The sequence below is a fragment of the Dermacentor silvarum genome, chromosome 11, assembly GCF_013339745.2.
Source record: "Dermacentor silvarum isolate Dsil-2018 chromosome 11, BIME_Dsil_1.4, whole genome shotgun sequence".
Taxonomy (NCBI): domain Eukaryota; kingdom Metazoa; phylum Arthropoda; class Arachnida; order Ixodida; family Ixodidae; genus Dermacentor; species Dermacentor silvarum.
Window position 1 is genome coordinate 46,675,058 of NC_051164.1, and position 26,041 is coordinate 46,701,098.

A 26,041-nucleotide genomic window follows, 5' to 3' on the forward strand; every position below is an offset into this window, starting at 1 on the left:
TACGCCAAACACTCCCTGCGGCGCTGGCGCCTACCACCGAAAGTTAGCAACTTCGAGACACCCCGGCCCACCTCGGTCTGTGGCTGGACACAATTATTTCAGAGTGTGTCCCGTTTGAGTGCAAATCAATAACGGGTGTCAAATTCCCGAGAGCTACTGAAGACTCCATGGACAGACGGATATTGCGGCTTGAACGGCGCCCGTTGAATTCGACAAAGGTAAAAATGATTGATTGATTGATTGATTGATTGATTGATTGATCTTGTAAATGCGAGCTAATCGGGCCACGCAAGCGTCGAATCGAGCTCTGCCAAACAACCTGCAGGGGGTGTCTTGACTAGCTAAACCACCTAGGCAACATAATTACGCAGTCGATTCGAGCCAACAGCCAAGCTGAGTCAGGTCTAAGAGTCAGGTCGTCCTCTGACTCAACCAGCTTGTCCTGAGTTCACGTAAGCAATACTCCAATGGCACGGAGCAGAAACATTTTCGCATGTGTATTGCAACATAATACACCAGAGATCAACATTAAACGTGGCAGTGCTTAAGGTGTTCGACTAATACCAACCTCAGTTTCATATGAATACGTTCGGTATAAGATCAAATACAGCGCGGAGTCGGTCGATTTACCGCATCACTGGAGAGAGACATGTTTTGCACCGATTGCTGTTATGAGTACTTCTACCACTAAAGAAAAAAAAATTGGAGGACGCTTAAGCTTCGCCTTCAAGAGTAGAACGCGATAGCGTTATCGGGACCCATTCGCATCGCATCGTTCGCATACGGCAAGTAGACTTCATTCACTGCAACACCGAACGTGGGAAAGCTAGCTTACAAAGACCTTTCACCGATCCCTTTAATGTCGGCTTCACTTTTAAACTGAAATGCACTGCTGAAAAGACGTATTTCCAGGGGCAATATAAGTTGTCATATTAAAATGTGAGGGCCCTAGCACCTGTTTAAATTATTTTATTAATTGTTTGCTATTTCCCCGACGCGCGCAGGTCTGGTAGAAATGCTGGAAAAGGGTTTTGTGTTTGAGTTTCCTCGTGGCAGAATTAGGTTTTCTCGTACATTCAAATTAGAATACGACGCCGATTGGTAAACAATCCGACGGCGAATCCGACGCCGAATGGTAAAGTCGTACTTTACCAATTTTCTGACGGATTTCACTGTGATAAATTCAATTTTCTTTTCACCAACACCTTGCACTACATGGAGGGCCTGCGCGGTCAATGTGATTGGATGATTTTCTCCGCAGCCTTCGATCACACGCCGGTTGCCGACGTCGGATTTTCTGCGACACGGGGCCCTAAACGCTATCACGTTAATAATGTATGCCATACCCTGAACGCATAGCCAATATCAGCATGCAGACTATCAGAAAAAATAAAACATATCTCAACATTCAGCGCTCGATGCCGAGTCCTACATTTAGCATTTCCCTTTATTTACAACAATATCGTTAAGAATTGGCGACTACGTACGCTAGATATGCACACACAATTTGCATATTTAGAAGAAAAAAAAAGAGAGAGAACGCATTGGCGAAGGCGACGCCGAACGCTGCGCGGGCTCCACAATTGTCGGCATCAACGTCGCCGGCGACTGTACCTGCAAGCGCAGATATAAAATGGCCTGTTGTGAGAAACGTGTATAACAGCGGGCATGCTATCTGCTGACGCCGGTGTTCTCTTTTATACTAAAATCAAATTCAAGCTTATCGTTTCTTTTAGTTTACGATATAGTGCCCCCCGGTTCCGTCGACCATGCTAACCGTAAGAAGCGCACAAACATTGACACCAAGAACAACATTCCTGTTGTCCCTCACTTCTTTCGATCGTCTTTCTGGGGTATTTATGTTTTACAACTAGAACCTTAGAGGCGTGTCCAGTGTTACGGCGGTCAGCTCGATGCCTGTTACCTGCGGACAGTTCTTTTCATTTCCATTAATTTATCATTTCTTTAATTCAATTAGTAACTACGTACGCTATAATGTTTGTTCGCTTCTTATGATATTAAAAAAATATCGAATCCGGCAACATTGATGCCGGCGACTTCAGGGAGCTGCATATGTGGGTTTATTGACCAGTTGCCGTCACCCAAAAAGATCACGTGCTCGTGACGCCTGCGGCAGAAAGGATGTTCCACATCCGCCCCTATTCTGAGTGGTGGCGCTGGCTAACACTCCCAGAGTTAGTTCTAGTTGTAAAACATATATTCCGCGGTAGCTAATATATGCGAAGACGTATATATATTTCCATTTGTCTGTGCAAGTAATTTCCCTATGTTGTTCTTGGTGTCAATGTTTGTTCGCTTCTTATATGATTAATAAAAATCGGGCCCCTCGGTTCCCTTTCTTGTCGTTCATATATATATATATAATATATATATGCTTATTTTACGTCAGCGATGGAATGCTGCCGTAGATAACGGGGCGTGCAATGTAAGGTGCCGGTGCCTGCGAGTGTTCGTTGTAAAACGAACTTTCCGGGATGCCTAAATTCCTGCGTTCCACAGGCGAACTTATTGTAGTTTCGCTGTAGAGGCGTGCACAATACACATGTAACATTGGAATTTGACCGGGGCATACGGAATCCTTCGTTATAAAGGTATAGTGGCGTTCGTTGTAGAGGCGTTCGACCATACGTAATTTACACAGCCCCCCCCCCCACCCGCCTCAGTGGCTCAGTTAGCTGAGGCGTTGCGCTGCTGAGCACGAGGTCGCGCGATCGAATTCCCGGCCGCGCGCGGCCGCATTTCGATGGAGGCGAAATGCAAAAAAAAAACGCCCGTGTGCTTGCGTTGTAGTGCACGTTAAAGAACCCCAGATGGTCAAAATTACTACGGCGTGCCTCATAATCAGAAATGGTTTTGGCACGTTAAACCCCCCTCCCCCCCCCCCAAAAAAAAAGAGCGCACAGCTCCCTCCCTCCCCCGCTTACTTTATACTTTATTAAAGCCTGCGATGTAATACGCTCATAAATAAATAAATAAATTGTTCTCTTACCATTACACGTAGTCCAGCGCGACTGCTGACGGATCGTCTAAGCCGCTTATGTTCCTGGGTTCACCTTGGACATCTGGAGGCGTGTCATGCGTGTAGAGAATGGGCTACAGATCCCCTCCCTTCCAAGCTCGTATTGCGGCAACAAGAGGATGAAATTTCCTCGAGCGCATGTTCGTGTACCGCTGCAAACCGTAGACTAACATGTGCACCCGACTGCCATACGACTGCATTCAAGTGCCAATAAGCGGACGCTTGAAGATCAGCGCTAAATCGGTTTAGGCCGGCAATGTATTCTTCGTGAAAACTTCATCTTCACTCATATGGTGACAAAAGCAAATGCCGTTTATAAGCGGATAACATAAACCCTTTTCTAAATTTCGCGCCAACGCCAGCGCCATACGTTACATGACGTCACAGATTACAATGCACTTGAGCGAAAGTGGCCGAAAATTATTTCTGCGGTTTTAGGCGCCAAAACCACGACATGGGCGTGAGGCACTCCGAATTAATTTCGTACACCTTGGGTCCTCTAACGCGCAAATAAATCTAAGTATACGAGCGCGTTTGCATTTTCCTCCCTTAGAAGCATGGTCGCGTGGAACGTAAACACGGCGCTTTCGAACAGGACAGAAAGAGAAAAAATTCACCGGCAATTACGACATTCCCTAATGAGAATTTTGAGTGCAGCTGTCTAGGTGTTTTGAATTCGGGATACATTGTGGCAAAGCATTTGATTCTGAACGACAGGGTCCTCTCGGTGGCGGCGCTGAGCCTCTGCTCGGGCAGCTCGTTTAGCAGCAGCGGCAGACGTAGCATTTCCCCCGGTTGCGTCGATCATTGTTCACAAAGAGCGTGAACACGGGAAAGCGTGTCTCACGCAGAGCGCATTCTCTAGCGGCGGTGGCGCAGGCGAAGTAGCGCATGCGCAGTGGGTCCGAAGCCAACGCCACCACTGTGTTTCCGCGCTCGCCGCATGCATGGTCGCCGCCGGCACTCCGTTTCCTCCTCACCCTTTCACCATACTCTCCCCCACCGCCTTCCCCCTCGTGCTGTCTTCACTCTCGCCGTCTTTCATCCCCCGCTGCGCTCCGCGTTCGAGTCTTACATCCTTCGTTGTGCTCGTTCGCTCGGTTACGCCGAGGGCGCCGAGGAACGCCGACGCTCAACGCAGTTGTCCTGTTTCTAAATGGTCGTTTTCATTGCACAACATACCGGCCAATATTAGCACTTTCTTGATTACAATTATTTACTGGCGTTCGCGTGCGCCTTTTCTTGCGGCAGGAAGAGTTCCCTAAACTTGCTACGTTAAGTATTTTGTTCCTTTACGCTACAATGCGTTCCTTCTTGATTACCCGGTGCGGTAGCCAAATGGCTATGGCGTCGCTCTGCCGACTCGACGTCACGGGTTCGATCCCTGCTGCGGCGGCCGCGTTTCGGTGAGTGCACATGCGAACACACTCGTGTATCTTGATTTAGGTGCCCGTTAAAGAAAGGCTGGTAGTAAAAAATCAATCCGGAGTTCAATCACTACGGCGTGCCTCATGTTCTTATCGGGGTAGGTATCGCTACTTACCCTGATATGATTAGCCCTATGTTGCGATACAAGGTAGATGGAGAAGTTTTGAGGAAGGTAAAAAAAAACGAAAGATTATGTAGACGTGTACAAAAACGCTAGAACGAAAAACGTGTGTAGCATACCTGATCAAATCAAGCAAGCTAGGTGAATATTTGTCACCGCCCCGTTTCGAAGGGGGATGCCAATAAATCATCATCATCAGCATCATCATATCGAGGTTCCGCCCCGTAAAACCCGAGAATTTAATTATTCAACTTTAATCGCTCATAAACAATTACATCACTGCAAGAGTGGCATCTTTTCAATTGCACAAGAAATAGTTCACAACACAACTTCGTATATCCTCTACAGCGTCCCATTAAATATGTGGCCGAAGTTGTGAACTTTCTTGATAGCCTAAAGAGAAAGCCTAAGTAATTTTATACTTCAGATTCTCAAAATTCCGAACCTCACGTCACTCCGGGAAAATTTTCAAAAATTAAGTGCCGTCATGATTGCTGGTGGCCTGGCCATTCACGTACGAGCCCTCGTGAGTTACGAAGATAACAAAGACCAATATAACAAAAAAAAATGATAACACGCTTTGTGATGATACGAAGCCTCTAAGCCTCCCAAACTAAACGCGTACGTGGCTCTGATGACGTCATTGCGACGTTGAGACCATGCAGAACACTCTTCGCATCCGTCTTGTGTCTAAAAGAGTCTGGACAGGGGGTCGCATCGCTTCCAGGTTTGTCTCTGTTGTCTGGCAACTGAGTTCTGCTGTTTATTAATAGATCATCAAATAGCCACGGTCACTTGTAAAATTTGTGACCTCGTAACGTCACGAAAAGTGGGTGCGAGTGCCAGGCTTCAACTCTGACATCGGCACAATCTGTTTTCATTCCAAATCTCGTTTTACGGTATACCGGATACACTGGCCATCACCTGTCATAGGCAAGCTAGGGTGTTAAAACGGCTACAAAGGCGCGATCACCCCTTTGCTAGGAGCGGGGGGGGGGGGGGGGGGGGGGCACACGCGAAAGAAGGGTTAACATTTTTAGAAAAGATAAACGGCTCGATTAGTTAGAGTATTTGGGTAACTAGCAAGAAAATTAGAACACCTAACCTGTTCTCTGTCATCCACCGTTCACATTAATCCAGTTTCTAAAGAATCGCAATTTTATCTCGAGATCTGTATTTCTAGGCGTTTTTCACGGCGTTCTCAGAAACACCCGGTATTCGCCGAAATAGCGACCGACCCAACGGCAGCCAAGCAGCCACGCCAAACCCTGGAATATAGGCCAAAAAAGCTTCGCTTTACACTCGACCTAGGCCCGAGCTGGCCCCACCGACACCTACAGGGTGTTTCACTTAGCTTGGGCCAAACTTTAAAAATATGCAAACGCTACGCAGCTAGACAGGACCGAGGTAATGTTTGCCGTCGCTTTGGCACTCAGATTTTTTTGTTTGCATTCCGCCTAATTACATAATTAGTCTTAATTATTCCTTTTCTCAATTATTATAATTAGATAAAAAGTGTCAATGAGAAAATTGTAGAGCACCGTGAGAAACTCCCGATACAGCTTTCTGTCGCTCAGTACGTGCTACATAAACGTTTTTCGAGCGTGAAAGAAGCCCGCGAATGCAAGAAGCCCGCAAGTGCCTCGAGCGGCCGGCACCGACAGCTGTATCGGGAGTTTCTCATGGTGCTCTAGAATTTTTTCATTGACCCTTTTTATCTAATTATAATTACTCAGAAGTTGATTAATAACTTAGATTTTTATCTATTTAGGCGAAACGCAAAAAAATAATCTGAGTATCTCCAAGCGACGGCAAACAACATTACTTTGGTTCTGTCCAACTACGTGGCATTTGCATATTTTTAAAGTTTAGCACAAGGTTAAGTGAAACACCCTGTATGACGTCACGATAGCACGGGAACTTCAAGACGGTGTCGCCACCTGCCTTCCGTTATTGCGTCTTTTTTCTAGCTTGCCAAGCCTCACTCCCAGTAATGATAGCTCTTTTTAATTAATTATGGAAGGCTGATATACAGATCTTAAAAATTATTTTCTCCCGAGTGTATCTGTAACACGTGCGCCCAAGACGTTGACACTCACTTTCTTCGACGCTTTCGGTGTCTTCTGCGAACACGATGGAGACTGGCGGCTTTCCGGAGCCTGAGAAACAATATGACAGCAAGGAACAAAAATGTTACATAAGGAATTAACTGATTAACGCATCGTAGAATTACATTCTCTGTGAGCAATTTCCACAGAACGCCGGTACATTCGTAACCGTGGCAAATATGGTCACGTGGGTTCGCCACAACGAAATACAACACACACACACAAGAGACGCGATCGGTCAATTGTGACAGCGGACTCACTAAGACTTGGTACTGGAAAACGGTAAAAATAGAGAGGTTCCTTGCACAACTCTCGAATGAAATTACTACTATCAACTACGTGAATAAAGCAACAGCGAGTTGCTTTATTACTTCATTTCGCTTAAATATATACCGCTATACCGTTTCTAAGTGGCCCGACAACCAGACCCCCCGAACTTGGCCCAAACCGACCTGAAGTTGCCAAATAAGACATTGTCTTGAAAAAAGGTTTAAAAAAAAAAAAAGACCGCGTCAAACGAGCCGGTTTGAAACGCCAACCGACGTGTTGTGCAGTGACATCGAAACAAAGACAAGCCGTGCGCAACCTCGCGATTGTGCAGTTCAATTTTTTTTCTCGCTTAGGACAAGTTTAGGACAAGGATACAATGCCGATTAGGCCATATATTTGCCTCGACCGCTAGGTTAAATAGTGACAATGGAGCCACAAATTGAGTCAGAAAGTCTTTTTTTTTTCATTTTTGTCACGATATAAAGAGAAAGTTTGGCCTTGGTTTCACCTCAGAGTATGTTTATCATCTACACATACCAAGCCTACATTGTGAATATGCTTCATGGAACATTTAAGCTCTTTTGCACACGGGCGTGTTAGAAGATCGCTACTCACTGTCATCCCAGAAGTCCCCTCCCGGCATTTCGTGGAATGGAACTCCTCCGCTGATATTTTCCGCTAAAAATATAAAAAAATAACATACTATAATCATAAAACAAAAGCCATAACTAATAACGGGAAAATGAATGATCAAAAAAAACCCTCCTCGATAATCAACGAAATGTAGGAAATAAATGATGAAGCTGACGAAATAATAGGAGAAATAATTGAGCTTTTCTTAATGCGGTAATGTTAATGGAAAGGAAAGTGGTAGACAGCTCGCCGCCATTGGGAGCCGAACCCGCATCCTCCACATTACGGGGGCTCGCTGCTTTTAATGAAATAACGCTTGTAAGGAACTCCGTTTTCTCTCCCGATGCTCGAGAAATGACGAAGGTTTATTGTGGCTTTTTGTGGGCTTGTGGCTAGCTAATTATTGTGGTTCATCCTTCGAACAGCGCGAAAAGATGGGACAATAAGAAGCGCTAGACAAGACAGCGTAGAATACATTCTGCCTGCTACCATACATATGCTAGACCGGACGATGCGTTAACAATTTAAGCGTGAACACAAAACGCGGTAAAAAAATATTGCAATATCACACTAAACCTGAGAAGACGGACCTGCACGTTTCTTTGATAATACCATCATATCGTGCAGGCATTGCGATCAAGACACAACAAAAATAATTTAGGCTTATCATATCAATAAAGAAGCACAGTTTTGTCCTCTGTTGTAGGCCATGGCCAGATATGTCGCCCTGTCAATGAAATAAATATTGTTTCTATACTTGTGACATAGCCTTGAAGCTGCAGTGGTCTTTTTTTTTTCGTGCTTTGCGCATTTGTTTCTTGCCCGAAAGTTGGGTATCACCTCATACCGGGTGTTTCACGCAATTTGAGCCAAGGATTTTTAAAAAGCGGTAAGCCGCAGCTGGGTGAAACCAAAGACATATTCTTTGCCGTCCTGTGGCGATCCTCGGAGTATTTTTATATGCCGCTTGATCAGTTCGCAAACTAATTGGGGAAAAAACGTGTTAATATTCTCCTTAAGGCCAAGTGCGTTTCGTTACGTAGTAGAGGAGACTCAGCAACGACCGATCCAGCTTTTCTGGCAATTTACCTCCTGTGTATTGCGCGTCTTTTCCGGCATTTAAACAAAGCCCGCGAAATATTAAAAAAAAAGAGAACGTGATTGCGTTCATGCGTTATCATGTTGCAGCGCTCTCAATCGTGTTTCGAGCGAACGAAGCGTGTGTTATCGTGTTATCGTGGCTATCGCTTATCAGAGACGGCGGCAAGTAAGAGTCTCCTTTTGCGCTCCCAATCATGAACTTTCCCCACGTATCATCTGCATCACTTCCCACATTCCCACGAATCTTCAGCGAGAGCTTATAATTTTTGTTGCGAGCATTTTCCAGAAGTTGCAATTAGTATATGGTGCGCTGTGTACTTGTGACGTTCCCGTTTTCGAGTTGTTTTATTGTCGCAATAAAGGCTTCACTGTAAAAAGAGGAAGAAGATGGAAAAAATGAAAATCTCGAGCACTCACTTGTCGCGTCCTCAATCGGCGGCAGATCCACGGCGTCGCTCGCTGGCAGAGGCAAAAAAAAATCTAATCAACGAGCCACTACTTCGCACAGACAACATGCGACCGGCTCTAGCTTGGAAGTTGAGCCTACTTGAAGCAGACCTATTTAGAAGTCTACAGCATGAACTGTGCTCCTAAATTAAAACACTAACGATTCCGAAACTACCCCAACGCAATTTTTTTTTTCGTTTCCAGTTTCGCCTGTATTTATAACTGTATCACAGTGGTTTGCAATCAGACTCCAAAACGTATACACTTGGAACTACTCCAGCCTTTGAAACCGACTATCGATGGTAAGTGCAATCGACATTGTAAATGCAATCGACATTGTACGTGCGCGTAAAAGGGGTCCTTTACTGTGCGCGTTTTAATTTACGAGCACTGTACGTGAATGTCCCGTGTAATTTCTTGCGGACTTAGCGTTCAATACATGGAACAAGAGAACTCCTTTTTCTCGGCAATCACTGCACCGAATGTGATTAGGTTTGTTGAACTTAGAAGAGCAAGTTAAAATATAGTTAACTGCTGAAGCGGATTCTTGATTGGTGCCGTCGATGTTTTATTGCGATAGCAATTATATGGACACTCAAAAGCAGATTTCTGCCGTCGGCGTCGCCGTCGCCGTGAGGTTCCGTATGACGTCAATGGAGATGAAATCGTCGCCGCGCGCCGCCGAACGGCTCAGCGCCAAATCGAACGCTGTATGTGCGAGTGAAAGGGCGCGAGGGACGCGCTCTTTCACGGGGAGTGAACGCACGGCGGAGAACAAACGCGCGTTCTGCGCCGTGCTTCCTTAAGGGCTGCAGAAGTAGGCGTCTCTTTCCTCCTTTACAATCACCATATATGTAGAGCAAACGCGTCTTCTTCCGACGCGCGAGAGGCCGTGGGGGAGTGGGGGGGAGGGGGAGGGAAGGGAGGCGACGCTTAGCTGCGGCACCAAGTGCCTATTTATATCAGAGGCTCCGGCAACAGTCACCAACGCCGCAGGCATTTTGAGCGAACGTGGGCAAAACGCCGACGGCGTCGACAACAGTTCTGCGCGTTGCCGGTGCTGCTGCATGTCCAAGTTTATACAGCTGATAAAGCTAATGTCATTACTCCGTATAGCTCTCTACAAATTTGCTATCGCAATTGATGCTTCGCCTTTCAGGTGAAACTGCGACAACTTTTTTTTATAAATATTGTTGAAATTCGCACATTTCCAGAAAACGAAACTATCAAGTTTTCAACCCTAGTTCAGCAATGAAAAATGACATCACAATTATGTAAATTGCGTCTAATCGTATATCTGAAGAGGGCAAAATTTATGTGTTATACGCGGCTGTTAATTACGCCATTAATACGTGGGTAGGACTTTTGCAAAGCTCTTGTGAATATTGTAACACATTCACACAATATATCGATTAATATGTCAAATTTGTCCGCTTTGGACATTCTAACGGATGCCGAGTACGAAACTGCGACATCTATTCTTGGTGCAAAGTTACGAATTTTCGGCGAATTAAAAAATTTCAAGGTCATAAATCAAAATTCCGCTTGCCAAAGTCACTAGAATTTCACTTTCTCTCTCAAATTCATCAAATTTCATTAAAATCAGTTCGGAGCTTATTTCAGCAGAGCATCACTGCGGTTTACATACGCTAATTGAATAGGTGAAATCAGAGTTCGGCCTGAGCTACAGCTTCCTCTCAAGGCACTGAATAATTATGTCCAGTGAAATTTAGTTCAGTTGTTATTGAATTTTAATTTCACCAGATGTCTTGCATCTTCACAGTATTCAAAATCGTACAGCGACAGAACGGATTCGGAATGTTCAAGTATTCGGTGAGTTTTCTCTACTTTGCAGAATTTGACCCCATGCGAGAACTGCGTACATGAATGGCATATATGAGAAGTTTGATTATTTCGTGTCTAACATATACGAAAATCCCCTATCTAGGTACTTGAAAAAATATGCCTTATGTAAAATATTGTCAAATACAATGAATGAAGTGAATCCCCTATGCATGATGGTACCCTAGCACCCCGAGTAAACACCCAGCCGTCTATACCTTCCAACTCGTTTCACTAAAACACTCTTTACACATATTTTTCGAAATTTTCTGCACAGGTCTTGTCAGAACCCCACAAAGTTAACAGACAACGAAGCCATGAAAAGCTTAAGGTAAAATCGATGAGATAGCTAGCTGTCACCGTAGCTCTATTGGTAGAGCATCGCTCCAATCTGCGGCAAGTTGTTTTTTTTTCTGCTCACTTTCCTTTTGCCTTATCATTACTACGTTTCAAACAACAGGCACAGGTAATTTCCTGTGCGATTGCCATGTCTTCATTGTCTGTTGGCTTCGTGTAGTTGCGTCTAACAAAATATCGAGCGCCACGGTTCTGCTTTTCTTCAGGTCCAATCAGAAATGCTTCAAGATGTAAGCAACATACGTTTTAGATATTACTTTCATCAATGCTCTTGTGCTTTTCAATGCGCTACCTCGGTACGATCAAGCGTGCACACAGTGCCTGAAAGAAATACGAGGCATGCGGTTGTTTTTTTATATGAATTATTGATCTCGTTCCATATAAACTGCGCGAATTAAGTGGCACATTTTTGCAAATGTGTTTCACTTAATTGGTGGTGATGTAGAAAGACATTATGATGTTCTGCTCGGTGAAACTGAAGTGGAACGTCGATATTGAGAGTGACATAACAGTCACGGTGGCAAGAAGTTCTACCGAAGGCATAGACGACTCTCAATTAGAGCACTGCACGGGCCGATTTTATCAGCCCGGGCCCGGCCCGGGCCCGTTTTTACGTTCGGCTGCCCGCCCGAGCCCGAACAAAAGTTTTATGGCCGAGACGCGGGCCCAGCCCGGGCCCCGGAAATAATCAACGTTACCCGCCCGGCCCGGCCCGCCTCTCATTTACCTTAGGCCCGAGCCCGGCCCGAGACCGAAAAAGATCACCAAGCGGCATTAAAAGAAAATAATAAGGAAGAGAATGAATGGAATTTATTGTTAAGGCATAAATACATGTCACATCAAATATGAAGACCATTTAAGCTGTCTGAACGCAAATATACCAGCAGGCGAAGTTTTAAGAACGACCCTACCGAGCAGTATCGCAAGCAGTTTCCAACAGCGCGACCTTGATGCGGCCCAATCCACTTCTATCGCAGCACCGCCACAGTATTTTTCCACGTCGAGCGCCTCACTGCAAAGCATGCGCCGCCCCAGCCGCTCGTTCCACTCAACCGTATTCTAGTACACTATAGCCGAAGCGCAGCCACGACCGGTCGTGAACGCAGCGCGTGGATGGAGTAAAGGGAGAACGAAAGCTTCTCGTTCCTCCATGGTGCAGCGTAATGCGCTGCTGCTAGGCGGCCGGTTGAGAACATGCATGCAATCATGGATGGACGCAGTGCCATATTTCAGCCACATGCCGAATTATATCATCTTACCAGTCATCGTTTTACCAATTCGCCTTCGAAGAATCAGCAAGTCGCGAACGCGCTTACACCGCGCTGAAAGCATTCATTACATTGATTTTGGTAAGGAATACAATGGCATCCTTTGGTTTGAGGCGACTTCGGTCTTTCTGGACTTTACATTCTGTTCAAACAGCGCAAAATACTACAGAAGTGGAAGAACAAAAGGGAAGTACACCGGAGTAGCACTGCTAGCTTCCAGCTGCGCCGGGGCAACAGGTTTTTCAGAGTGGAGACGGGCGAGGATAACTCGCTGCACGCTACATGCACACCACCAGAAAGTCCGAGCCCGCGTCAAAATACCCGAGCCCGGCCCGGGCCTGGGTCAAAAAGCACATTCCGTGCCCGAGCCCGGCCCGAACCCGTTGAAAAAAATTGTCGCAGTTTCACCCGAAAGGCGAAGCATCAATTGCGATAGCAACTTAGTAGAGAGCTATACGGAGTAAGGATAGTAGTTTTATCCGCTGTACAAACTTGGACATGCAGCAGTACCGGCAACACACAGCACTGTTGTCGACGCCGTCGGCGTTTTGCCGGCGTTCGCACAAAATGCGTGCGGCGTTGGTGACTGTTGCCGGAGCCTCTGATATAAATAGGCACTTGGTGCCGCAGCTAAACGTCGCCTCCCTTCCCTGCCCCTCCCCCCCCCCCCCCCCCCCCACGGCCTTTCGTGCGTCAGAAGAAGGCGCGTTTGCTCTACATATATGGTGATTGTAAAGGAGGAAAGAGACGCCTACTTCTGCAGCCCTTAAGGGAGCACGGCTCAGAACGCGCGTTTGTTCTCCGCCGTGCGTTCACTCCCCGTGAAAGCGCGCGTCCCTCGCGCCCTTTCACTCGCACATACAGCGTTCGGCGGCGCGCGGCGACGATTTCATCTCCATTGACGTCATACGGAACCTCACGGCGACGGCGACGGCGACGGCGACGGCGACGGCAACGGCGACGGCGACGCCGACGGCAGAAATCTGCTTTGGAGTGTCCATATAATTGCTATCGCAATAAAACTGCCCTACACGGCCCGGGCTTTCAGATAAGCCCGAGCCCGTGCAGTGCTCTACTCTCAAGGTCCTTCGTCCCACATATATATGCCACTTAGCAAGGGGGACTTTCTTTTTTTCAAGTGTGTCCCACTTATTTGGTGAAACCAGTATGGAACGAGGTTAAGAGTGACAGAGATGAAACATCACTGCGACGCTTCAAAAGGTGTCTTATCGTAACCGCCTGCTGTCATAACATATGTTGGGAACCTCGATCTCTGCGTGTACGCGAAGAAGAAGGGAGCAGTGGTTTTTTTTTTTTTTCTTCAAAGTGAGCCAAAGTCAAAACTATGCAAGAAATTGCTCGCATTTGAAACTACACCTTTATACGCTTCGTTCGGGCACTTCGACATATCAAAATGAGCCAATTTAGGCTGCAAAAACGCGTTTCGACATTGACAATTAGCGCCTGCACTGCGCAATTCCTCGCATTTTTTCTCCACTTCGCTTCTGATGGATTTAGTGCCCTTTGAAAAAAAAAGAAAAGAGAAAACAAACACTGATTTGGGCTCCATGCACTCACAGGAAAAGAAGACCTTCCAGAGAACGAAACCGCCGACGCCGATGATGATAAGAACGAAGATCACGAGGCCCACGACGGTCATCGCCATTTGCATCTGGTCCGCGCCTTCGGCGATCTGCTGGGCCGCGATGCCTGCCGCTCTGCGTTATGCATACCACAAGAGAGGAGGAAACAACTGTGTAAGATAAACTCTATGTGCAAAATGTAAGGGACTGCTGGCGAGTGCTCTTGCAACGGTATAATCACTGCCTATGTTAGATGTACCTGCATTTTTGGAGAACCCTCGTACACCTCCACTAGAGTTCGAGCACCCCATTCGCGCAGCACGGTCAGGGCGAGCATGCTCCACGGTGGGTATCAATTATCTGCGCCTGAAAACCGGACTGAAAGGACACTAAAGCAAAAGCTGAGTTGTATCAGTGAATCACCCTTTTTACAATACCCCCCAAAAAAACACTCTTGCCAAGAGTAGACGCTCGAGGTAAGCCAGAAATGAAAGTGCGGTGGCGACGCCGCCGTTAAGTACTCGCACTAGCTCGGTGTGACGTCATCGATTTTGGCGGTGCCTGCTCGGGCCTCATTATTTTCTCTTCTTTTGCTGTGCAGATGGATTGCATGGAATTCTAAAAAAAGAGTCAAAGACTGACTTTACACTCTTAGAAAAAGAAGTCGTTGTAAGTACGAACTGTATATATTAGTAACCGTCCGTCACGATATTCCCTACCTTCGTAGCAATGTTACCAACACAATCGAATTACAGTTACCAGCAATACAGGTGGACCTATGTGGCTTATACGAGTAAGTGGCACTTGTGCATAGTCATATTGATTGGCTATCGCAAGGTATTGGCCACGTATTTGGGCTAGGCTGAGCACTCCCAAGTCATCCCAGCATTTTCCGGAATTTATTTATTATTTATCGATTATCGATTAGCTATTTATTGGCTATTGATTAGCTATCGCAATATATTGGCCACTTATTCGGACTAGGCTAAGCACTACCAAGTTATCCCCGGCATTTTCCAGAATTTATTGATTATTGATCGATTATAAAGTAGCTATTGATTGGCTATCAATTGGCTATCGATAACTGACTAAGCTTAAGTAGTCCCAACCATGCTTAGCAAGACTTAGCCACGCTCAGCTTCGCTTGTTTACAGGGGTATGTGCTATTGCTCTTGGGCCCTTTCTGCACTGCCGCCAGGATCGGCCCACATTTTCTGTTCACACGTTGCGGACTAAAATCTCAGCTTAGCTAAAAATTTTGCTTCAACAGTCACTATAATTTACCTTTCTTTCTAAAGTTTTACACATTTCATTAAAATTGGGGCAGGGCTTATCTTAGAAAAGCGTTTCTGCGTAGCTCCGCTGTTAAATAATACTTCATCCGCCAGCGCTGTATCGCTAACCTGCAAAAAAAGGACTTCAACTCCGGAAAGTCTGCACTTAAGAGCGAGTACCGCTCGTTACGAAAGGAAGTAGCGCCACTTACTGGCATAGTAATTTTCTCGCACGTTATCTACGCACATCCACCACTACTCGCACGCAGTCTTAGGCCCACCCTATCGATAACGTATCAATAAAAAGCCGGCAGATGCCACGCTGTGTGGGAATCGAAGTTATGCGAAGCAGTATGCGGCGAGCCTACCAAGTTAGAGCACCAAGACGTATACGCGGCTGTTTCGTGACCTACATGACACGCATGTCATGACATTCATGTCATGAGTTCCTAAGGAGTCCCTTTAGCTAGGCCTAAGAGACCTTAAGGCGAAAGCATTAGTCGTGCTCATGACTATGAATTCGACCATCAACCTTTAGCTTTCGCTTACTACCCACGTCCGAAGCCATTTCAGTGTTTTTTGACTGTTAAAGTTTTCCCGCTGAGTAATTGCAACTTTCCTTGAGTCATGCTCAAGACTGACTTCTACCATCATCGTTTAGCGTTTCTTTCACTTAGTACCCACGTCAGAACCCATTCAGTGGGTTCTGAGCGCTAGTGTTTTCTAGCTGAGCCATTGTCATTTTTGCTGAGTCACGCTCATGACTATGACTTTTACCACCATCCTTTAGTGTTTCCTTCACTTGGTACACACGTCTGAACCCATTTCAGTGGTGTCTGAGTGTTAATGTTTTTGGCAGAGTCACTGTAATTTTTGCTGAGGGATGCGCATGAATATGACTTCTACCATGATCATTTAGTGTTTCCTTCACTGAGTACCCACATCAAAACTCATTTCAATTGTTTTTGAGTGTTAATCTTTCTTTGCTGAGTTGTCATTTTTTGCTGAGTCATGCTCATGACTATGGCTTCTACTACCATCCTTTAGTGTTTTCGTCACTTAGTACCCCGTCAGAACCCATGTTAGTGGGTCTTGAGTGTTGATCTATTTTCGCTGAGTCATTGCCATTTTTGCAGAGTCATGCTCATGACTATGACTTCTACCATCATCATTTAGTGTTTCCTTCCGTTAGTACCCAAGTCCGAACCATTTCATTAGTTTTTTATTGTTAATAATTTTCGCTGGGTTATTGTAATTCTCTATTTCAGAGGCTGCGTATACTGCCGTTTACTGACATACGGAACTACAAGATTTCCTGCTTAGTAAATAAAATACTAAACACAAACACACCTCTGCCGCGGACCATTTTCACGTTTCCGTCGTTAAACACACGGCATGCACGCAATGGTAATGTTAATCTTCCTTTATGTTCGAATGTGTACGGCGAAAGATTAATTCAATTCTCTGGTGTTAAGCTATGGAACAATGTGCCTCTTGAAATAAAACTCGCAAGAAATTTTGACATTACATGCAAATGCCACTTCTTATCTTACCAAGCACGTTCTTGAGATTTTTATATTAAACAAATCATGTGTATGTTAATTTGTTCTTTTTTGTTCTTTTTTTGTTCTTCGTTTTTAGCACAGTTCTGTGATTATACATAGTATTTACCGCTTATGTATGATACTTTCGCTATTTTGTTTGTATAAGACTGCCAATTATTGCAATACATTTTTTGTATTGGACCCATCACTAGCCGCTTTATACTATGGGACCACATATCTTTGTACGCATTTTTTATATTATTGTGTAATAAAATTCCCCTTTGATTGATTGAGTGAGTGATTGTCATTTTAGGAGGCTGTTTCATGACCTATATGACACGTATGTCATGGCATTGATGTCATGACCTATCAATTATGTTCTTCATGCACGGTTGTCATACTATGCCAATTTTGGTACCTAACGAGTTAAGGAAATGGCCATGAGAGCACCAAGACCTAGGCAGCTGTTTCATGACCTACATGACATGCATGTCATGACATTCATGTCATGACATATCATTTATGTTCGTCATATACTCTTTTCGTACTCTGCCAATTTTGGTAAATACCAAGTTAACTAAACGACCATGAGAGCACCAAGACGTAGGGGGCTAGACAGATAGATACTGTCAAAGTGGCAAATGTTCGCCAAGAAATGCTTTGCATTTATTAAGTTAATGGGCGCTCACTTGAATCAACTTGCCGAAGCATGAGTGACGGCCCGACTACACCGACAAGACACGAATGTTGGAAGCTGAACGTTTCGTGATGGTCCACAGAGTAAGCGAGTTACTAGCGATAATACCTCTTTGCTACAAGCTACCATTTCCATTCCAAGCTTTGTGCGCACCAAGAACGAATCTTTAGAGAGCCTAGATGCTAGAATCTATCGTAGCAGAGCACACCTGCGAGCGACCGGACTGAAAATAAACAATCACATAGTCGCCGCACCGAGGAACTTTACTGACTCCGAAACATGACAAGCCGCTGCTTCAAAATGTTTGTCAAATAAATAAGGAAGACCACACTGATCCTGATTCAATTCATAAGCGGAAAGTTTGGACAGCTTGGAATACATTTCTAGGCCCGCTTTTAGTACAAGCACCGTATACGCTGCTCGCGCCCTTTGGACATAGCTTAATCAGCTCCGAAAGTGCTTTTGCATGTCCTCTAAAGCTGTGGCCAAGGCGCAGTCACCGTCTACGATATGCGTCGAAAGGGAAGTTTGCTGCGCGACACCGGCGTCACACGCTTGAATTGTAAGCACGGGGGCAACGGAGGCAGCTGAGGCAAGCAATGGAGGCGTCACCACCTGATCGAACATGGCAGCGCCCACGGGAGCGCCGGGAAAAGGGTTAATAGCTGTACTAGCAAAGGTTGTACCGGTTAGCACCATGTATTTGGATAAATGATCAAACTACGGATATAAATTTTTTTAGCTTGCTGTCTGCACATATGTGCGCTACGACGCAGCACATTATTGTCAATCCAACGTAATGAAGAAACTACAGTTTATCTAAATTTTGCGTAAGACTGTCACAATCACACTGTTAATAGACCACGGATATACGAGGTAGCAAACTTTACTAACTTAGCCGCCTTGCACCTGCGTGTTACTCAACATGTGGCAAAAATTTACTTAACTATCAGTCTGAATAGCTGATGCGGTCACTAATAACTGGAGCACCAATGCATTTTGCTTAAAATATTGGTCTCATATTTCCTGAAACTAATGCTAGTCGAGAATACTTACCGAATAGGCGTGCTTATAAAAGGTAAAAGATTTTTTTTAATTACAGCGTGCCCCTATGCGCTGTTAAATATTTCATTAGCAGAATTTTGTTGAGTATACTCAATACATTAATGATTATCTGATTTATCTTATGTCAATTACCGTGTACAATTTGTTTGTTAAAATACCACCTCGTTGTCTCTATTGTGCTGTGTTTCGCAATCATGAGCAGCCATTCCTGAAGCATACTTAGTATACCAGGTGTTTCTAAGGCGCTGATGGGAAACTAAATCTATGATACTAAACTTGACGTGTTGACGAAGCATTAAGACGTCGGTAATAAGAAATGCTTCATATCCATACCTACTAGAGGCGTAGTGTCATCAAAAAGATGAAAAGGGCAGAGAAATACTCGGCGAGAGAACGAAACGTCGAAGGATTGAGTGGTACGTGTGACGTCGTGCCTTTCTTCCGCGGGAATTTCAAAAACGCATAAAATCTTTATAGTGATTTTGGCGCCAACTATACATTTCCTTCATGCGCTGCTTTGGTGAATTTTGGAATAATGAAGGCAATATTTCATACAATATCGGCTTTTTCTGCTTGGTTTACCATTGCAAGACATAGTTTTATACTAACGGTGAATACGGTTGTTCAGAGAATAACTTCTTAATTGGCATACTGTCTTTTTTTTTCGTTTTTTTTTTTCGTTTTTTATCTTTCTTTTTCTTAGCCTCGCGCCACAGTACCTAAGGAAAACGGTTGTTCATTATTCGAAAACGATTCTAAAAAGTTTTCGATATTCGACTCGATTCGCTTCTAGCGCTTTTGATTTGTCTTCGATTCGGTCTCAACCATGCATGATTCGGTCTCAACCATGCATGCATGCGCGTGCATGCATGCGGTCTCCTCCTCGCCAGGACGCCTTCCCGACCCCCGCCAGTCTTCTCTCCGCGGCGCGCTTAGCCAGGAGAAAAAAAAAAGGACAGTTTGCACTAGGCCTCGCTAAGCTCAAGACACAACGAAGCTGGCCGATTGATATCGAGCGGCTAGCCTCCAACGCGTTCGGCGTCGGCAAGCAGCAGCGTTCTTGGCATTGTGCCAACCTTGGTTAGCCTGCCTACGTTTGTGGCATGCCAGGAACGCTGTCGCTCGTAGGCGCCAACGCGTCCAGCGCTAGTCACGCGAAATGTCGCCAACGCGTTCGGCGTCGGCAAGCGACAGAGTTCTTGGCACTGTACCAATCTCGGTTAGCTTGCCTGCGTTTGTGGCATGCCAGGAGCGCCGTCGCTCATAGGCGCCCACGCGTCCAGCGCTAGTCACGCGAAATGTTGAAGGTACCTTCGAAAATGATCGCTGGGGAATACGTTCCCCTACATGCGTAGTTAAATTAAACCAAGTTAATACCTAGCAGTAGCAGCCAGTAAGTTTCGCTGTGCCTAAGCTTTGCGCGACCGAGTGCAAACTTGCCCGTTTTTTTATCTATAGAAGAGCCGTCGCTGGGGTGCAGTAAAACCCCTCAATGTTTAAAAGTAGCGCCAACCACTTCCCTCCTCCTGCGTTCCACGGTACCGCTCGGCGCGGCCAGCGCGATCTCGACAGTGGCGCCGCCTATGTCGACCCTGCCGTAGCGGACGACGGCTAGCGCGCTACCAGAGGTAAGCAAAAAAAGCCTTTTGCCCTCGCCTTGTCGATTGCGGCAACTGAAGGCGCAGCAGCACGCCATCACAATGAAGTTATTGTCTCCAACACGTTTGATCCGTTTGCGCGTACAGCATTTTCGTCGCACAGGTCCGAGAATGGCGGTCGGAGCGCGCTGGGAAGAAAACATATTGACCCTTTTCGTGGAGCAATTCATTGCGCGAGATTGCGCTTGCGAGAGATTGAGAACGAGATTGCGCTTGCGGCGGCGCCCCACACGGTGCCTCAGCGAAAGCGCACAAATACGAAACCATTACCACTTCTATTCTCTTTCTGTCCGATCAGCTGTCGAAAATGCAACTGGATTTTCGCTCACGCTCTGTGCTCCATTCCTGCAAAATGTGGAGAGCTGGATTGAAGACGTGTGCAGTAGTTGACTGCAAAAAAGTTGTCGCAGTTTCACCTGAAAGGTGAAGCATCAATTGCGATAGCAAATTTCTAGAGAGCTATACGGAGTAATGATAGTAGCTTTATCAGCTGTATAAACTTGGACATGCAGGACCACCGGCAACACGCGGAACTGTTATCGACGCCGTCGGCGTTTTGCCCACGTTCGCACAAAATGCGTGCGGCGTTGGTGACTGTTGCCGGAGCCTCTGATATAGTAGTAGTAGTAGTAGTAAGTGGTTCGTGAGGAAAGGGAAAGGTTGACGCTATCTTCTGCAGCCCTTGGGGGAGCACAATATATAAATAGGCACTTGGTGCCGCTAGCTAAACGTCGCCTCCCTTCCCTCCCCCCCCCCCCCCCCCCCCCCAAGGCCTTTCGCGCGTCGGAAGAAGGCGCGTTTGCTCTACATATATGGTGATTGTAAAGGAGGAAAGAGACGCCTACTTCTACAGCCCTTAAGGGAGCACGGCGCAGAACGAGCGTTTGTTCTCCGCCGTGGGTTCACTCCCCGTGAAAGCGCGCGTCCCTCGCGCCCTTTCACTCTCACATACAGCGTTCGGCGGCGCGCGGCGACGATTTCATCTCCATTGACTTCATACGGAACCTCACGGCGACGGCGACGACGACGGCGACGCCGACGGCAGAAATCTGCTTTGGAGTGTCCATATAATTGCTATCGCCATAAAATAGTGACTTGCATATTAAGGAATGGAATGAATCTGTCTGACCAAGTTCACGGACCATTGCTACATACGGACAGCCTGTGTTGCCCGCCCTTCTCGATTCACGACTCTCCTCGTGGATAAAACAAAATTCACTCATGCGCTAGCGTTGTGTCGCTAACCTCCAAAGAAGGCTTCAACCCCGTAACGTCGGAAAGAGTGAGTACCGCTCGTTAAAATAAAAAAAAAAAAAAAGTACAGCCGCTTCCTGGTATAGTAAGTTTCGCTACACACATCTACCCTAACTCGCACGCAAACTTGCGCCCACTCTTTCGCCAACGTATTAAGAATATTTGAATGGGCGCACACTTGAATCAATGCACGAAAGCATAGATGACAGCGAATACACCGACAGCACACGATTGGTCGAAGCTGAATGTTTCGTGACGGTCCACAGGAGTGAAGCGAGTTACTAGCGATACTACCTCTTTGCTAAAAGCTGTTACAAAGTACAGAACAGCTACGTTCCAAGCCTTGTGCGCAGCACGAACAAATATATTGCAACAGCTAGAGCACACGCGCAATCGATTAGGCAGAAAATAATCAGATATTGGCCGCACCGACGAAATTCACCGAGTCAGAAGTATGACAAGCCGCTGCTTCAAAGTATTTGCCAAATAAAGAACGGAGAACACAACACAGTGATCCTGATTCTATTCATAAGCGGGAAGTTTGGATAGCATGGAATACAGTTAAGTGTCGCTTTCAGAACAAGCTCCATATACGCTGCTCGCGCCATTTGGACCAAGTTTTATGAGCTCGGAAAGCGCTTTTACATGTTCTCTGAAGCTGTGGCCAAAGCTTCGTGTTGTCTACCCAGTCACCGTCTACGGTATCTCCCGAAACAGAGGTTTCCTGAGCCGCAACGCATTAGGCGTCATGTACATCCATTGTGAACATGGAGGCAGCTGAGGCAAGCAATGGACGCGTCACCACGTGATCAAGCATGGCTGCGCCCACGGGATCGCCGCGAAAAGAGTCAATACAAAAGCGCGACGCGTGCTTCCACGTGACACGGATTGGCCAATGGGGAAGCGGAGGAGGCTGGAGCGACAGGAAGCCCCGGGGCGAGCGCAGTGGCGGCAAGATCTAAGAATGGGGCTACTTTTGGAAGATTGAGGGGCTTTAGGGTGCAGAATTTGGAGACGCCACCTGTACGTGACGGTCCACAGCATTGAACGGACAGAGCGCTGCTGCGCGCACGGCGTACCCGGATCGGCTGACGGACTTCCTCTGCACCATCATGGAGTCCGGCGGCTTCTTCTTCTTCCCCAGGGCGCCGTCCTTGTCCGCGCCCGCGTCGTCGTCCTCTTCCTCCTCGTCCTCCTTGTGATCCTCGTCCTTCTTCTCGTCGTCGGCCTTCTCGTCGCTCTTCTCGTCCTCGTCCTTGCTATCGTCTTCATCGCCCGGCATCTGGAACGACGCAGTATGAGTGTAACCGTTCCAACCGGTCGCCGTTTATGTGGTAGGCGCTGCTACCACGTGTCTCCATAACTAGACTATTGCGCAAAACAGACGACCACGGAAAGAACACACACATAGACCAAATGTGCGTCTTTTTTTGTCTTTTTTTCTTTTTGTTGCCGTCTATCTGGGGCAATAATCTAGTTATTTACTGTCGAGCACCAATTAGGCCCCGAACATGTTCATACCTGTGTATACCTGTTCAAGACATATTTCTTTCATTTTTATTACCTGTGTTTATCAACTATGAAGTGTGAAAATAGAATTTTTTTCTCATAATATTTCATTATGCAGTCGTAAGTTTGTCGGCTAAATATATCATCCTGCAATCATGTATTCTTTACACAATATAGTAAGTGGAACAATTACAAGTCTGTAAAGAAAATGATTACGAGGAATTAGATGCATTTCGCTACGCACAATTCTAATATCGTTCCAAACTGCACGTCCAATCATTTGAGGAGCCTGCGAATTAGAGAAAACAGCTTTCTGAATTATCTGGTGCACCATGACAAATGACGCGGTGACGAAACGAGGGAACAGCAGGGCACCAGATGCAAGTAAGAGTATTGTGTTAGTTGAACGAGCGAAGTGGCGATACCATATACGGCACAAGCACATTGGTTCAAAAGGACGCCACCACGCCCCGAGACTTGTCCAAATAACATATTACCATGGCTAAGTCGAGACACGACGGAACTAAATTTCCGCGTGACGAGCAATGCGTGGCTCAGTGCCACCCAATCACAGCGCACACAATGACGTAGCAGATCAGCCACGTCATTTTTGTCCGCGGAGTTTGGTCCGTCGTGCGAGTACCCCGAGACCACGGTGTAAGATACATACTCTTTAGGTGGGGACACTTCTCGGCTTGCTTGCTAGACGCGATCGACCAGATAAAGTAGCAAGGGCGCGCGTCTGTCGGGGTTATGACGGCAGCGGATACCTATCGGCGGAACGACGCAACTTCAGTTAGAACGCAGGCGAGAGCGTGCGCCGACAAGGAACGCGCGCATGCCCTCTCCCCGGTGACCCACTTTCGTGCGTCACTCAATCATTTCGGATTTCCCGCGAACCGCCGGTTGCTATAACAACGGGAGATTAAACCAATAAAAAGCTTTCTGTGTTGAAGTTGCGTCGTACTGCCGATAGGTATCCGCTGCCGTCACCGGGCAAATCGGCGCGCGCCTTTGCTACTTTATCTGGTCGATCGAGTCTGGCGAGTGTCCTCACCTAAAGAGTACATATCTTACACCGTGTCCCGAGACTAAAGCGAAACACTTGATTAGTTTATATTGCTAAACTATTCTTGAAGAACACGACTGTCGTTGTTGTCACCGTAATAGAAGATAAAATGACGGTCAAAGTAACATTTGTTTAATTTGGCGCCAAAAACCCAGGGCTGGTCTTAAGTGTCCATTTAAGCTGGCTCTCATAACTTGAAGAAAGTCATAACTTGACTTTCATAACATCGAGACGGCGATGTGCTTTGTAAGCACGTCGACATATGTAAGCTACATTGTGCGCTTTCTAAGAATTGGCTTAATTTTGAATTCTTTGCACCCCTTTTGTACGTCGAATTTTACCGTCATTGCCTGGATTGGCTACTCGTCGATAATTGTGTTAAGAAAATCCTAATGTAAAATTAAATTGATCGCTGCAGATTACTGCCTCTGCGGACGCATTGCAGAGGAGACAGTGAAAAAAAATAATGGAATACACAGTTGAAACGGCAATTGTATTTAATTTATTGTTTTTAAAGGACACAATAGAGAGAAACGTTTATTCAGTTTAGACTCGCAACGTATGTCTCCGAACGCTATTTTCCCTCTTTTCCGAATGAGATGTTGATTATGACAAGAATTGAGGCCCAAAGCTATGTTTGTTGAATTTCGCGCTGAATCCGCCGCACTGGTACGTTAGCGTGACGTCACAAATTTCAAATTCTTGTTTTTTATCATATCAGTAAAATATATTTAACTTGCTCACTTCAGTTCATTGGCTTATTTAGAATACTGCGTAGTCCAGCTTTATCGATGACAACAACGCCCTACCAGACGGCGTCAAAATTCATGACATCATGACGGTGAGCTGATGTGGGAACTTGAAGGCGGCGTCGCCACCTTCTTTCGTTTTGCGTCTTTTCTCTGGCTTACCAAGCATCTTCTCAAAGCAAGATTGAAAAAACTAAATTATGGGGTTTTACGTGCCAAAACCAGTTCTGGTTATGAGGCACGCCGTAGTGCGGGACTCCGGAAATTTGGACCACCTGGGGCTCTTTAACGTGCACCTAAATCGAAGTACACGGTTGTTTTCATATTTCGCCCCCATCGAAATGCGGCCGCCGTGGCCGGGATTCGATCCCGCGACCTCGCGCTCCGCAGCCCAACACCATAGCCACTGAGCAACCACAGCGGGTTCTCAAAGCAAGATTGAGTTTTTCAATACTGTAGAAAGTAATTTAATAATAGAAGTCAAATCATTTTTCTCTTTTAGTGTCCTTTTAGCGTGTACTCTTTCGCTAACCATATTATACCCCAATTAAAACTAATATTAGTAAACCATCGGAGAGCATACTTCTTAATGAGACCATATACCAAACTAATATTTCAGACATCAAAAGGAATCCCTAAAATTAAGAATTTTAGGAATTAACGCATATATATTAGAGAAAGCAAGAGACGCAAATAAAAACATTTCTGGGAATTTAACAAGTAATTCGTTTCGTGTCCAGATTATATCCCCCGAAGAATCTGTTCATATGACTTCGTCGTCCCTTCCCTTGTGCTGCGATCGAGCTCCTCCGAACGGCGCCCTCTCAGTTTCAAACTGCCCGGAGGGCTCGCACGAATTGGAAGAAGGTGATAAGACATACACGCTCTGCGCTTTGCTTACCTTACAGTCTGCTGGTGTGGGCGAACGTTCTCACGGCGACGACGAACCTTGCGCTGGCGCACTCGTCGCTTGAGCGAGGCTTGGCCGTCGTTCCTCCTCTTCTTCTTCTGCCCTGACACGCGC

At 46.1% G+C, this 26,041-nt stretch overlaps 1 protein-coding gene across 1 annotated transcript; it reads right to left on the bottom strand.

Annotated features, from left to right (window-relative positions):
* Positions 1 to 1,528: 1,528 nt before the first annotated feature.
* On the bottom strand, positions 1,529 to 26,041 carry LOC119432553 (uncharacterized). The gene is made up of 8 exons (XM_037699717.2): positions 25,919 to 26,041; positions 22,770 to 22,972; positions 14,194 to 14,333; positions 9,119 to 9,160; positions 7,583 to 7,645; positions 6,689 to 6,748; positions 3,011 to 3,083; positions 1,529 to 1,614 (listed from the first exon to the last, which is right to left on the bottom strand). The coding sequence occupies exons 2-7, from the start codon at positions 22,970 to 22,972 to the stop codon at positions 3,013 to 3,015; spliced, it is 579 nt and encodes a 192-aa protein (XP_037555645.1). The 5' UTR covers positions 25,919 to 26,041; the 3' UTR covers positions 1,529 to 1,614; positions 3,011 to 3,012.